Source organism: Perca flavescens, chromosome 2, assembly GCF_004354835.1.
Source record: "Perca flavescens isolate YP-PL-M2 chromosome 2, PFLA_1.0, whole genome shotgun sequence".
Taxonomy (NCBI): domain Eukaryota; kingdom Metazoa; phylum Chordata; class Actinopteri; order Perciformes; family Percidae; genus Perca; species Perca flavescens.
The window spans coordinates 2,901,964-2,916,374 of record NC_041332.1 but is presented as its reverse complement, the minus strand read 5'-3'; the positions used below and the strand labels follow the sequence as shown (position 1 = coordinate 2,916,374).

The following is a 14,411-nucleotide window of genomic DNA, read 5'->3' as shown; positions in this document are numbered from 1 at the left end:
AGATCCAACAGTACCTGAGTTCAGGAAGTCTCTCCACAGATAAACTGTCTCCTGCTCAGTGGTCAGCCCTGGTCTTCATCTTACTGTCATCAGAAAATGATCTGGACATGTTTGACTTGAAGAAATACTCTGCTTCAGAGGAGGCTCTTCTGAAGCTGTTGCCAGTGGTCAAAGCCTCCAAAAAAGCTCTGTAAGTGCAATGATTACTGAAGATACTAACTGTATTAGATGTGTAGGATTGTTCTCAACTAATTAATGTTTTAGTCAACTGATAGTCAAGATTTAGTCAACAAAGTGATTAGTTGATCAATTGAAAAACCTGCAAATCGTTTCTTCAGTTACATTGTACCTCCACAGATTAATGCAGCCAAATGATCTGAATGATGATGAAAAAAAAGATCTGCCACTTTGTAGTTCATTTGAGGCTGACATTAAATAGTGTGAATTATTGGAATCAAACAGATGTGTATTTTTTAGAAATTTCCTTTAATAGTTTTCTGACTACAGTAATATACACAATGAAAGACATAGATTTATTGTGTTTGAATCATTAAGTCAGTCTGGACAACCATAGAAATGTGATGTGTTGTAGATGTGTAAGTCATTTCAAATACAGATCACAAGTGAAGCTGCTTTCTACTTCACTAAAAAGTCCACACTGTAAACTGGAGACTATCAGGTCAGGAATAAAAAAGCTATGAAGGGTGATCCATTATATTACATTTTATTTAGCTGATGCTTTAATCCAAACTGAATTACAGTGACTGTCAAGTGCAGTCAACCATGTGGGTAAAACTAAGAAAAGCCAGAATCACATAGAAGTACATAGCTTCAAATAAGCTAAAATACAACATGTAAGTGCAATTTATTTTGTAAAACCATCATCTTCTTAGGTGCAGTTGGAAGAGATGTGTTTTTAGCCTGCGGTGGAGGATTTGTAGACTTTCGGCTGTTCTGATGTCACGGAGGAGCTCATTCAACCATTTAGGGGGCAGGACAGAAAAAAGTCTGGATTTCGTTGAATGAGGGAGCAATGAGGGAGCAGCAAGCACATTGGCTATTGACTAGAGCCTGAACCAGAACCTGAGGGTCAGAAAAGGCTGTATCCTTCTGAGGTTATGCAGCATGTATCTACATGATCGGGTTGTTGCAGCAATGTTGGCAGTGAGGGAGAATTGGCCGTTGAGTGTTACACCCAGGTTCCTAGCAGTCCTGGTGGGGGACTACCACAGTGTTGTCAATCTGGGTGGAAGAGCCCATCCCTGGAAGGAAAAGCAGTCCAGTCTTGTCAAAGCTGAGTTTCAAGTGGTGTGTGGACATTCATTGATAGATGTCCATCAGACAAGCAGAGATATTTGCTGGTACTTGTGTTTCAGACTGGGGAAAAGAAAAGATTAATCAGGTGTCATCTGCATAGTTGTGGTAGAAAAAAAGCCATGTGAGTGAAAAACAAACCGAGAGGGTTGTGTACAGAGAGAAGAGGAGGGGGCCAAGGACAGAACCTTGAATAATCCCATTGTGAGTGGACAAGGTTCTGACAGATTCTTTCAAAGTTACCCGGTAGGTGCGGTCTTTGAGGTAAGATGTGAGCAGAGAGTGTGCAGAAATTGAGACACAGATCCTGAAGTGTTCATTGTTTCAAATGCAGCAGAAAGGTGCAGAAGGATGACCACAGAGGGGAGAAAGGCTGCTCTAGCAATTTCAAGCTCCTCAGTGACAGGAATGTGCGCAGTTTTAGTTGAGTGGCCTGCCTTGAAACAAGAATTGTTGGGATCAAGAAGGTTGTTCTGGTGAAGATAAGAAGAGAATTGGTTGAAGATAGCACGTTTGAGTGTTTTGGAGAAAACGGAAGAAGAGAGACAGGTCTGTCGTTAACTTCTGACAGGTTGAGTGTGGCTTTCTTTTGGAGAGGGGTCACTCTGGCTTCTTTGAGAAAAGTCCAGGAAACAGCCGGTTGATTAGGTGGTGATAATATTAACAAAAGGGTGACCCAAATCTTTCACAAGGTGTTGTCATTTTTTTTCCCTGGTAGCTACCTAAATATAAGTGTAAGTCATATCAAATACAGATAAACATGTTTGTACTTATGTTCTGTACATATTTTAGGCTGAGTGGCTGTGACCTGTCAAAGAGAAGCTGTAAAGCTCTGTCCTCAGTTCTCAGCTCAGAGTCCTCTAGTCTGAGAGAGCTGGATCTGAGTAACAACAACCTCACGGATACAGGAGGGAAGCTGCTCTCTGCTGGACTGGAGAGTCCACATTGTACACTGGAGACTCTCAGGTCAGGAAAAATAAACCTGTAAAGGGGGAACTAGATCTGTCACATGGTGTTTTCATTTTTCATCAGTCAGTTAACAATTTATCTTTGATAAAAGTAATGCCTACCTAAATATAAGTGTAAGTATTATCAAATACAGATAGATTTTTTTTTACTTGTGTTCTGTACATATTTTTAGGCTGAGTGGCTGTAACCTGTCAGAGAGAAGCTGTGAAGATCTGTCCTCAGTTCTCAGCTCAGAATTCTCTAGTCTGAGAGAGCTGGACCTGAGTAACAACGACCTGAAGGATTCTGGAGAGAAACTGCTTTCTACTGGAGTGAAGAGTCCACACTGTATACTGGAGACTCTTAGGTCAGGAATAATAAAGCTGTAAAGGGGGAACTAGATCTTTTACAAGGTGTTTTCATTTTTCTTCAGTCAGTTAACAATTTTCTTCGATAATGGTAATGCCTACCTAAATATAAGTATAAGTAATATCAAATAGACATATAGTTAGGTCCGGAAATATTTGGACAGTGACACAATCTTCATAATTTTAGTCCTGTGCGCTAACACAATGGATTTTAAATGAAACCATTGAATTTACAGGCGATAACTGCCTGAAGTCTGGAACCCATAGACATCACCAAACGTTGGGTTTCCTTCTTTGTGATGCTTTGCCAGGCCTTGACTGCAGGTGTCTTCAGTCTTAAGGCAGAAAGACCTGCAAACAAACAACAGTTGTTTGCAGGTCTTTCTGCCTTAAGTTTTGTCTTAAGCAAGTGGAATTCTTACTCGATCGGATTGAGATCAGGTAATTGACTCGGCCATTGTAGAATATTTCACTTTTTTGCCTTGACAAACACCTGGGTTGCTTTTGCAATATGTTTTGGGTCATTGTCCATCTGTACTGTGAAGTGCCGTCCAATTAACTTTGTTGAATTTGGCTGAATATGAACAGACATAATGTTCCTATATACTTCAGAATTCATGCAGCTGCTTCTATCTTCTGTCATATCATCAATAAACACTAGTGACCCAGTATCACTAGAAGCTGTGCATGTCCATGCCATTTAACTGCCACCACCATGTTTTATAGATGATGTGGTGTGCTTTGAATCAAGAGCCGTCCCAAGCCTTCTCCATACTTTTCTCTTCCCATCATTCTGTTACATTCAATTCAATTCAATTCAATTTTATTTATAGTATCAAATCATAACAAAAGTTATCTCGAGACACTTTACAGATAGAGTAGGTCTAGACCACACTCTATAAATTCCAAAACCCCAACAATTACAGTAATTCCCTCAAGAGCAAGCATTAACAGTGGCTATTGCGACAGTGGCAAGAAAAAACTCCCTTTTAGGAAGAAACCTCGGCAGACCCAGACTCTTGGTAGGCGGTGTCTGACGGGCCGGTTGGGGGCATGATGAACAGTGGTGATAACAGTCACATTAGAAGTCACATTGACTTCGAAGGTTATCGTGGAAGTTCATGTCATAGCCGGGCACATCGTGTCATACTGAGTAGTGCAGTCTCCTATACCGGATCCTGACTACTCTGTGCATAGGAACATCACAGCAGGGCGTTGCGGGATGTAACGTGGCGCTGCAGAGCACGGGTGGATGCTGCGGATGCAGCAGGACGCAGCAGGATGCGGCCGGGAAATGCAGAGAATCGCAGAGCATAGCTCTGCAAAGAAGAAACATAAGGACTCCGGGGAGTAAACTCCCCAGAGCTAGATTAGTAACAAGCATTTCTGGGACAGGATGCATACAAAAGTAACAAGTTGAGATGAGAGAGCAGCTCAGTGTGTCTTAGGGAGGAACAGCCTCCCCGGCAGTCTAGAATTGTAATAGCATAACTTAAGAGAGGCAGGTTAAAGAGAGGTGCCTGGTCAGGCTAGAACTCTCCCCAACCGGATCGGGCTGTACTGGCCTGCCTCCCTCTACTCTCGCTAGATTATTAATTATACAGTATACAAAAACTGATGACTACGAGGAGAAGCAGGTGGGCCGGGTTAGGCGGACGCTGCAACTCCTCACTCCTTAACTATAAGCTTTATCAAAGAGGAGGGTTTTCAGTTTACTCTTAAATGTGGTGACGGTGTCTGCCCCTCGAACCCCGACTGGGAGCTGGTTCCATAATACTGGAGCCTGATAGCTGAAGGCCCTGGCCCCCAGTCTACTTCCAGAGACTCTAGGAACCATAAGTAGCCCCGCATTCTGGGAGCGCAGTGCTCTAGTGGGACAATAAGGTATTATGAGCTCTTCTAAGTATGATGTTGCTTGACCATTTAGAGCTTTGTAAGTCAGGAGGAGGATTTTAAATTCAATCCTATATTTCACTGGAAGCCAATGCAGAGAAGCTAATACAGGAGAAATATGATCTCTTCTCTTAGTTCTCGTCAGAACACGTGCTGCAGCATTCTGGATCAGTTGGAGAGTCTTAATGGACTTATTTGGGCAACCTGATAATAAGGAATTGCAGTAATCTAGTCTAGAAGTAACAAATGCATGGACTAGTTTTTCAGCATCGTTTTGAGACAGGATATTCCTAATTTTGGCAATGTTACGAAGATGGAAAAAGGCTATTCTTGAGGTTTGTTTTAAGTGGGCGTTGAAGGATATATCCTGATCAAAAATAACTCCTAGATTTCTGACAGCAGTGCTGGAGGCCAGGGTAATACCATCCAGAGTAACTATATCTTTCGAAAACGAAGTTCGGCGGTGCGTTGGTCCTATCACAATAACTTCAGTTTTGTCTGAGTTTAACATCAGGAAATTGTGGGTCATCCAGGATTTTATATCCTCAATTCACGTTTGAAGTCTTGCTAACTGACCACTTTCATCTGGCTTAATTGACAGATATAATTGGGTATCGTCTGCGTAACAGTGATAGTTAATCGAGTGATTCCTAATAATATTACCTAGAGGAAGCATATATAAGGAAAATAGAATTGGTCCAAGCACTGAGCCTTGAGGAACGCCATGGCTAACTTTAGCGTGCTTGGAGGGTTTATCATTAACATTAACAAACTGGGATCGTTCAGAGAAATAGGACTTAAACCAGCTTAGTGCGATTCCTTTAATGCCAACTAAGTGTTCCAGTCTCTGTAACGGGATAGTATGGTCAATAGTGTCAAATGCAGCACTAAGATCTAGTAGAACAAGAATGGAGACAAGTCCTTTGTCTGCAGCAGTTAGAAGGTCGTTAGTAATTTTCACCAGTGCCGTCTCTGTGCTATGATGCTTTCTAAATCCTGAATGAAAATCATCAAATAGACTATTGCTATGTAGAAAATTACATAACTGATTAGCAACCACCTTCTCAAGGATCTTGGATAGAAAGGGAAGGTTAGATATAGGTCTATGGTTTGCTAAGACCTCAGGATCTAGGGTGGGTTTTTTCAGAAGAGGTTTTATCACAGCTACTTTAAATGACTGCGGTACATAACCTGTTAGTAAGGACATGTTGATCATATCTAATAATGAAGTGTTTACCACGGGTAACGCTTCTTTGAGTAGCCTCGTAGGGATGGGGTCTAAGAGACAGGTAGATGGCTTAGCTGAGGATATCTTTAACATTAATTGTTGAAGGTCTATAGGATAAAAGCAGTCCAAGTATATGTCGGGAGTCGTCGTTCTTTCTAGCGGTCCTGCATTTAAAGATGAACTGTTAGAAGTTAAGGGCAAAAGATGATGAATTTTATCTCTAATTGTTATAATGTTATCATTAAAGAAGCTCATGAAGTCATCACTACTCAGAGCTAGAGGAATAGATGGCTCAGTAGAGCTGTGGCTATCTTAGTTTCATAAGTCCAAGAACGCTGTTCCAGAACTGGGCTGGCTTTTTTAGATGTCTTCTGGCAAACTCTAATCTGGCTTTTCTATTCTTGAGGCTTATGAATGGTTTGCACCTTGTGGTGAACCCTCTGTATTTGCTCTTGTGAAGTCTTCTCTTTATGGTAGACTTGGATAATGATGCACCTACTTCCTGGAGAGTCTACTTCACTAGATGTTGTGAAGGGGTTCAACCACTGTTGTCTTCCATGGACGTCTGGGACTTTTTGTATTGCTGAGCTCAGCGGTGCGTTCCTTTTTTCTCAGAATGTACCAAACTGATGATTTGGCAACTCCTAATGTTTCTGCCATCTCTCTGATAGATTTTTTATTTTTCCCGCAGCCTAAGGATGGTCTGCTTTATTTGCATTGAGAGCTCCTTTGACCGCATGTTGTGGATTCGCAGCAACAGCTTCCAAATGAAAATGTTACACCTGAAATCAACTCCAGACCTTTTATCTGCCTAATTGATGTTGACAGCTTTTGACTCAATTGTCCATTTACTTTAGGTCCCTTGAAATAAGTAACTAACTGTAGAAATGTTTTTTTTACATATGTTCCGTACATATTCTTAGGCTGAGTGGCCGTAACCTGTCAGAGATAAGCTGTGAAGATCTGTCCTCAGTTCTCAGCTTAGAGTCCTCTAGTCTGAGAGAGCTGGACCTGAGTAACAACAACCTGAAGGATTCAGGAGTGAAGCTGCTCTCTGCTGGAATAAAGAGTCAACACTGTAAACTGGAGACGCTCAGGTCAGGATTCAGCTTCTTTTAAACAAATAACCATTTAAATGTTGTTTAAATGATATTCAAGTTAATGTTAAAAAAAGATACCCAACATCATTCAGCCAATTGTTGTTTTCATGGCCCACCACTTTCATGTTTTGATTCAGTCTCACTACTCTCATCAACACCTTCTTCAGCAGCAGCATGCAGCTGTTTCCATCCAACAAGCTCTGATAAACCCAATGTACACTACACTAACACTAACACTAACAGCAGACAGACACAGTTAGACACTAGCTGATAAAGAAAACATCTAGCAGTTTAAGAGCCAAATATTTTTCGTAAGGGGTTTTGGACACTTTTTTAACCTCAGAACTTGGTAAGATGGACATTTGACTAATGATAAACTTGGGGTCAGACACAGAAATGAGAGGCCAACTGATCCTGGGTTGATTGAGCTTCCTTAATGAAGCAGTCCGTGGCTGCTTTTGCTGCACTCAATCCAGTGCAGTGGGCCACGGTTTATAAACTCGTTTTCATATTTGGTAGCCTAGGACACATACACATGTTGGTAGTAAGAGGGCTGCAACAACTTGGGATGGCCAAAAAGAGGGCTAAACAACTTGCAAAGTACTGTGCCATATCTGCTATTATTGGCAGTTGCCAGAGTTGCTACTTATACACTTAAGAACTGAGTATTGTGAGTATTGTGATATTGTGAAGACCTGCTGCATGCCACTGGTCCATGAGTTTGCGTATGTATTGTACTGCATCTGTAATATTTGTGTCCCTGTACCATTTTTCTTCATGTGGACATGAATAAATGGTTAAAATGTGTGTGTGTGTGTGTGTGTGTGTGTGTGTGTGTGTGTGTGTGTGTGTGTGTGTGTGTGTGTGTTTGTGTGTCCAGTTTATCAGGCTGTCTGATCAGAGAGGAAGGCTGTACTTCTCTGGCCTCAGCTCTGAGCTACAACCCCTCCCATCTGAGAGTGCTGGACCTGAGCTACAATCATCCAGGAGACTTGGGAGTGAAGCTGCTTTCAGCTAGATGGGAGGATCCACACTGCAGACTGGATGATCTAAGGTATGAACAGACAGCAGAGCTCACTGTTGGTTCACAGTGTCTACCAGCAGCCCTGGTGATAACAGTGAAGAATCTCGTCCCCCGCTGAGACTCAACTCCTATTAATAAGTTACATTCTTATTGGAGCACTTTGAGGACGTCTCGATTATGTTGATGTTCAGAGTTAATCTTTGACCTTAGAAACCTGAGGTGTTTGATATATTTTGAAGATGCGAGACGAGGAAGTTTCTGAAGATTCATTCTGACTTTGTTCGTTTCTTCCTCCAGGCTAGATCATTGTGGAGAGCAGAGACGGAAACCTGGTCTGAGGAAGTGTAAGTCTGCTTTCACTTTGATTCATAAAACCAAGGCACAACATCTTACAGTAGGATTAGTATTGTGTTAGTATATTTTTTCGATTACTAACAAGCTTCAGTTAAAACAGAAGTCACATTGTCAAAACAATTCACACAGAGAAACAGAAGTCACAAACTGTGGATCATTTTTCATTGCTTTAACACAAAATGCCGTCAATGACCACAGGAGTTTTCTTTGGGAGAAGCAAGCAGGGAATATTGACTACCTGGTAAGTTGTTGTGTTTATGGAGCAGAGCCCTGATAGAACCAAACTCCATCCAGAAAATCATTTTAAAAGTTATTTGCTTGTTGTCTTGCAGACAGACCTGATAAAGTATGAGTTCAGACTTTTTACAAATCCTCATCATGTTATTTCAGGATACTTTTTATCCATTTATTGCAATTAAAAAACGGCACAATGTGTACATGAAGTCATGCTGGAAGTGGCAGACATCAGACATAACCTTTCCTTCCTGGAGAAGGCAGTAAACATTACTCCACCAGATGATATTTTTAACCCAGAAATGATGCCGTTTCATTTCCCAATGTATCTGTGACTTCCACACCAGGTACAAAGCAACAGAGGTTATTTTGGCCATATGATGACAGAAAGAAATGTTGTTGGTGCCTACAACTGTACACTGGCGGGTACGGGAGTAGCGTAACTAAACATAAATGATCCATCTATGATACACAGCATATCACTTTTTTATGGACACCCTGCAGACAATAAGATTCAATTATTCACCCAGACAATGTTATACGTTGTTATGGCGACTCCTGCACTCATTTTCTTATGCATTTTGGTGGAGGATTGTGACTCGTTTGTGAGAAAAAGCACTTGCCGAGATCCACAAATAAAAACATCAAAAATAAGATAAAATAAATAGTATATAATAAATAAAATAAGTTCTGCGTGGTTGACTTTTCTACAGAAACTTAAACTTAGGGTTTTCTTTTATTAACTGATCACAATGCGGTCACTCATCTGTGTCAGTCCTCTCAACTCTATGAGAACTACTATGAGAACTCCCCAAGCCATCACCTGATTTTACCTTAGAATGACCTCATGAGGAGGAGGAGCCAAGCTTCCCATTCTCAAGATGGAGAATAACATTTACTTCTCCAAAATTAAAGTCCAAAGTCTAAATTTCATAAACTCAAAATAAATAGAAAACTAAATGAAATACAAATCATCTTTTTTTTTACTGTGAATTAATGAATACTTATACCATGGTCTGGGTGAATTCTCAATTCTGATTGGCTGCAGGGTGTCCATAAAAAAGTGTTATAGGACACCTACTAAAGGAGTTCCAGTGAAACTGACTGTTTACCGTTCTAAATTAATAAATAAATGCGCTGGCTACATCAGTTGTGAGTAAGCATAGCAAAAGGCACTCAAAGTATCTGTTTACAATTTATTGTAACAAACTTACATCTAGTTAGCGTAACGTTATACTACTACAACAATGAGTGACTTCATTCTCCTCCACTTTGCTGTTTAGCCTGCTTCTTACAAAAATAAAAACTGAACTGAACTCCTAGGCTTCAACCTAGTAGTATTCCTGTATATTATGTTGATATGTGCCTATATGTATATTGTTGTCTCTGTTGTACAGTATGTTACTACTACGTGTCTATTTGTTGAATGCATAGAGAGTTAACACCTACTGAAGTCAAATTCCTTGTGTACATAAGTATACTTGGCCAATAAATCTGATTCTGATTCATTCTCCTCCAGTTTGCCGTTTAGCTTGCTACTTAGCTAAGGCTTCATCCGACAGTAGCCTGACATTGTTCGTGAAAATCTTTATATTGTTTTGAGGACAATGACACAGCTGGATAGCTAGCTTGTCTTGTTGTTCAACATACTGTCAAATTATTTTTACTGATTGCGAACTGTACACAATGTTATTGACTTTGGATCTTGCTAGCATAGCGTTAGCTTTCTGGCTCATAGCTGAGCAGAAGGGTTGTACGAGCTAAGCAGACGATAAATATATCTCCCGTTGCTAAGGGTATCTAAGGTCCTTCCTATTTCCTGGAGGAGTGAACAACGTTTGCATTGCATAAGAACCTTATAGGGTCGGGATGGCAATGATTGTTCCAGGTATTAGTCAAACCATCAGGTGTAACCAGGGAAACATAGTTATTGTTTTTAAAAACTTTAGATTTTATTGTATACCATATTAAAATATAAACTGATGTTTTAAAAATATGACTACTAAAAGATAAAATAAATAGTATATAATAAATAAAATAAGTTCTGCGTGGTTGACTTTTCTACATAAACTTAAACTTAGGGTTTTCTTTTATTAACTGATCACAATGCGGTCACTCATCTGTGTCAGTCCTCTCGACTCTCTATGAGAACTCCCCAAGCCATCACCTGATTTTACCTTAGAATGACCTCATGAGGAGGAGGAGCCAAGCTTCCCATTCTCAAGATGGAGAATAACATTTACTTCTCCAAAATTAAAGTCCAAAGTCTAAATTTCATAAACTCAAAATAAATAGAAAACTAAATGAAATACAAATCATCTTTTTTTTACTGTGAATTAATGAATACTACCATCAGGTGTAACCAGGGAAACATAGTTATTGGTTTTAAAAACTTTAGATTTTATTGTATACCATATTAAAATATAAACTAATGTTTTAAAAATATGTTATTTGGCAAGTGACCATGGCCTCCGCCGAAAGTCTTGTATATGAATTAACGTATTATGACTCTAACACATATTGAAATATACAGACGATCTTACCAGATTATTCACAATACAATAAAGTGATAATTTCAAACAGCTGATTTCAGCTGAAAGACATGAAATAAGATGTGATGATGATGAGAGCGTGTGACCAAATACAGGAGAGTGATTACACTAAAGCCTGTTTTGTTTTAACAACTGCTTTTTCTTTTACATGGAAACATTTAAAAACAGAAGGAAGTTGAATTTAAAGCTTGTGTTTCTGCATTCTATTCTCATTTGAAAGTTATGCAAAGAGATGTTTCATTGTGAAGTTTTGATCTAATTAACAGTCAGTCTGTTAATAAAGCAACAAATAAACCATCAGGTGTGTTAGATGATAAACTGCTGCTGTCTTGTGTCTCGTTCTCTCCATCAGATTCCTGTGAACTCACACTGGACACAAACACAGCACACAGCAGACTCAAACTGTCTGACAACAACAGGAAGGTGACGAATGTGGAGGGGGAGCAGCCATATCCTGATTATCCAGAGAGGTTTGACTGCTATCATCAGCTGCTGTGTAAAGATGGTCTGACTGGTCGCTGTTACTGGGAGGTTGAGAGGAACATATGGGTTTATATATCAGTTTGTTACAGAGGAATCAGGAGGAGAGGAAACAGTGATGACTGCAGGTTTGGATGGAATGATCAGTCCTGGAGCCTGGATTGCTCTGATGGTGGTTACTCTGTCTGGCACAATAAGAGAGAAATGGCCATCTCCTCATCCTCCTCCTCCTCTGTCTCCGATAGAGTAGCAGTGTATGTGGACTGTCCTGCTGGCTCTCTGTCCTTCTACACAGTCTCCTCTGACTCACTGATCCACCTCTACACCTTCAAAACCACATTCACTGAACCTCTTTATCCTGGGTTCTGGTTAGCCCCTCTTGCTTCAGTGTCTCTGTGTTCTCTGTAGGACCGAGAGTGTCCTCCTGTGCACAGAAACACTCACACTGCTGACCAACACACAAAATCTCTTTGTAAATCAAACTCAAAATTACAAGAGAACAATACATTAAAGGAGTCACTAATACATACACTTTATAATAACCACCACTAATTAATGGTACAGTTATAGTTAAACTTTAGTTAATAGTTATTTTACTGTCAACAAATAACGAAATTATGATTTATAATGTTTACTAATAATTACAATTAACTTAAATTTAGTTAACTATCAATTTACCATTATTAGCGATGGTTATTATAAAGTTTTACCAAATAAGATGACTCACTGCACAGCTGTGGTTTGAAATACCTTTAAATATCTTTAAATAGGTTTTTTTGAAGCAAATATTATCTCTAACTAAAGATAACTCATCACACACAGCGCCAATGGTCTGAAACAGTACCCACTTCCTGTCTCCTAAAGGGGTGTGGCCTCGTTTGAAAGTGTAGTGAACGTCGTGTGGATGAATGGAAAGTTATTTGTATAGTTAAGTAATTTTTCTCAAACAAAGTTAATTTTCTCATTATGTGTCCATCTCAAACATAACATTTTAGTGTCCGAATGTTCTGGAGATGTGAAGCTTGTTGAAGAATGGCTCCAATATTTACTTTGGTGATTACGGGTTGAAATCTCATAATCTGTGTTCACGTTCACTTCTCCCGTTCGAATCAATCCACTCCGGTCCTGCAGCTAGTCTCCTAAAGAGGCACACAGACAGGAAATAACTTTTGAGTTGGGGTAAACCGTCTCTTACTTTAGTAGAATGCTTGCTTTAGAAAGCTGCTCACCATTGGTTTGGATGGTTTTGCTTCCAGCTGACAGCCAATCAGAGAGTGACCCTGCAGAGTGAACAGCAGGAGGCAGCAGATCCAAAAATACTGAAATATTCTGCAACATTCAAAATGGAGAGAAACACTAAATACTTCAGATCAAAAGTGTCACCTTAAAAATGTGTTGCAGAAAAATGTTATTTATGTTTCATAAATACAACAATGAAGGAAATAATGAGATTGCTTTCTGTCTGGCTCATTGAGCTTTTAATCTCATCTGATGTCTGTATTAAAAACATTGTGTTGCAAGAAAAATGATTTACAGTTTGAGTTTAATGTGATAATTGTGAAAATGAGATGAATGTTTCTGTGATTCTGTAAAGAAAGGCTTGTTAAATCACTTTTATTCTGACTATAATGAATGTAATAAGTTGAACATTTTTGATTCTGTAATGAAGAGAAAGAAATATAAAGTGATCATTTCTCTGCTGTTTGTTCACAGCATATGAATATGTTAAAGGGAAGTTCCACCCTATAATAAAATAATAATTACTGTATATTCATCTGATCAGCAGTGTGTTGTGTTTTATTCACATCACGACGACGGCAGCTACATGTACTATATAGTTCAAGCCATTTAAAAGTTTGTACATCATTTGGGAAAAACATGATAGTTTTCAAGTAAAAACTGCACGGCTTATCATAAAGTGTGCGTGGCTGTAAAGCGGAGACTCATGGGTACTCATAAAACCCATTTTCATTCAGATATCTGGAGATCAGAGGTCAATGGACCCCTTTGAAAATGGCCATGCCAGTTTTTCTCTCTAAAAAATGTATCTTTGGAGCATTATTTAGCCCCCTATAACCCCCACAACCTACCATGCCATGCTTGGTTTGAATGAATTCCTAAGATGGTTTGGTTTCATATGATACCAATATCATTTTAGATATTGGTTCCTTTTAGCTATTCCACAGTCTCGGATGAAAACAACGGGTGATCCTGTCTTCTCCGTTGTGGCCCGAGACTCTGGAACAAACATATTAGGTCCTCCTCTACTGCCGAGATCTTTAAGTCTCGTCTTAAAACACATTTGTATTCTTTAGCGTATGATTTAGTTTAGATCAGAGGCGCCGTCAGCCAATTTTGCGATATGACGTGTGTGCACGTCATATCGCGGCCTGGCAAATGTGGGTAAAACCACGCATGAGGATCTGTGAACGTAGGAACAGCATTAGAACGGGGGACGAACGCAGTCCCGTAGCTGCCCACGAGCTGCGAGCTGGTCACAATGTTAGCACATTGAGATATGTTGGGGTGGAGTGTGTTAAGAACCCTCCAAGAGGGGGCGATTATGGTAGAAGGCTTCTTCAGAGAGAAACTTAACTTAACTGAAGAATTTGACAAAAAGCCTTTTCTGTAATGTCTGTTCTTGTGATATTGTGTGTGGGATTGGTCTAATGTGACAAATGGTCAGAACGGTGGCCCAGTGGTTAGTGCTGCGGCCTCACAGCAAGAAGGTTCTGGGTTCGGATCAAGGCCTTTCTGTGTGGAGTTTGCATGTTCTCCCCGTGTCTGCGTGGGTTTTCTCCAGTTTCCCCCACCACTAAAAATATCTTCCCCCCTGTATGGCTGCTGTGCAACACCCAGGTGGGTGCTACACATTAGTGGTGTTAGAGAGCAGTCCCCTCCCCCCAAAAGCGCTTT

The 14,411-nt window shown here is 40.0% G+C and overlaps 2 protein-coding genes across 2 annotated transcripts; both read left to right on the top strand.

Annotated features, from left to right (window-relative positions):
* Positions 1–96: 96 nt before the first annotated feature.
* On the top strand, positions 97–8,374 carry LOC114564923 (NACHT, LRR and PYD domains-containing protein 12-like). The gene is made up of 6 exons (XM_028592607.1): positions 97–190; positions 2,107–2,280; positions 2,456–2,629; positions 6,675–6,848; positions 7,732–7,905; positions 8,173–8,374. The coding sequence occupies exons 1-6, from the start codon at positions 108–110 to the stop codon at positions 8,288–8,290; spliced, it is 897 nt and encodes a 298-aa protein (XP_028448408.1). The 5' UTR covers positions 97–107; the 3' UTR covers positions 8,291–8,374.
* Positions 8,375–10,332: 1,958 nt separating this feature from the next.
* Positions 10,333–13,197, top strand: LOC114571852 (stonustoxin subunit alpha-like). The gene is made up of 2 exons (XM_028603085.1): positions 10,333–10,351; positions 11,368–13,197. Exons 1-2 carry the CDS (start codon positions 10,333–10,335, stop codon positions 11,901–11,903), a joined length of 555 nt encoding a protein of 184 aa, XP_028458886.1. The 3' UTR covers positions 11,904–13,197.
* The last annotated feature ends 1,214 nt before the right edge of the window (positions 13,198–14,411 follow it).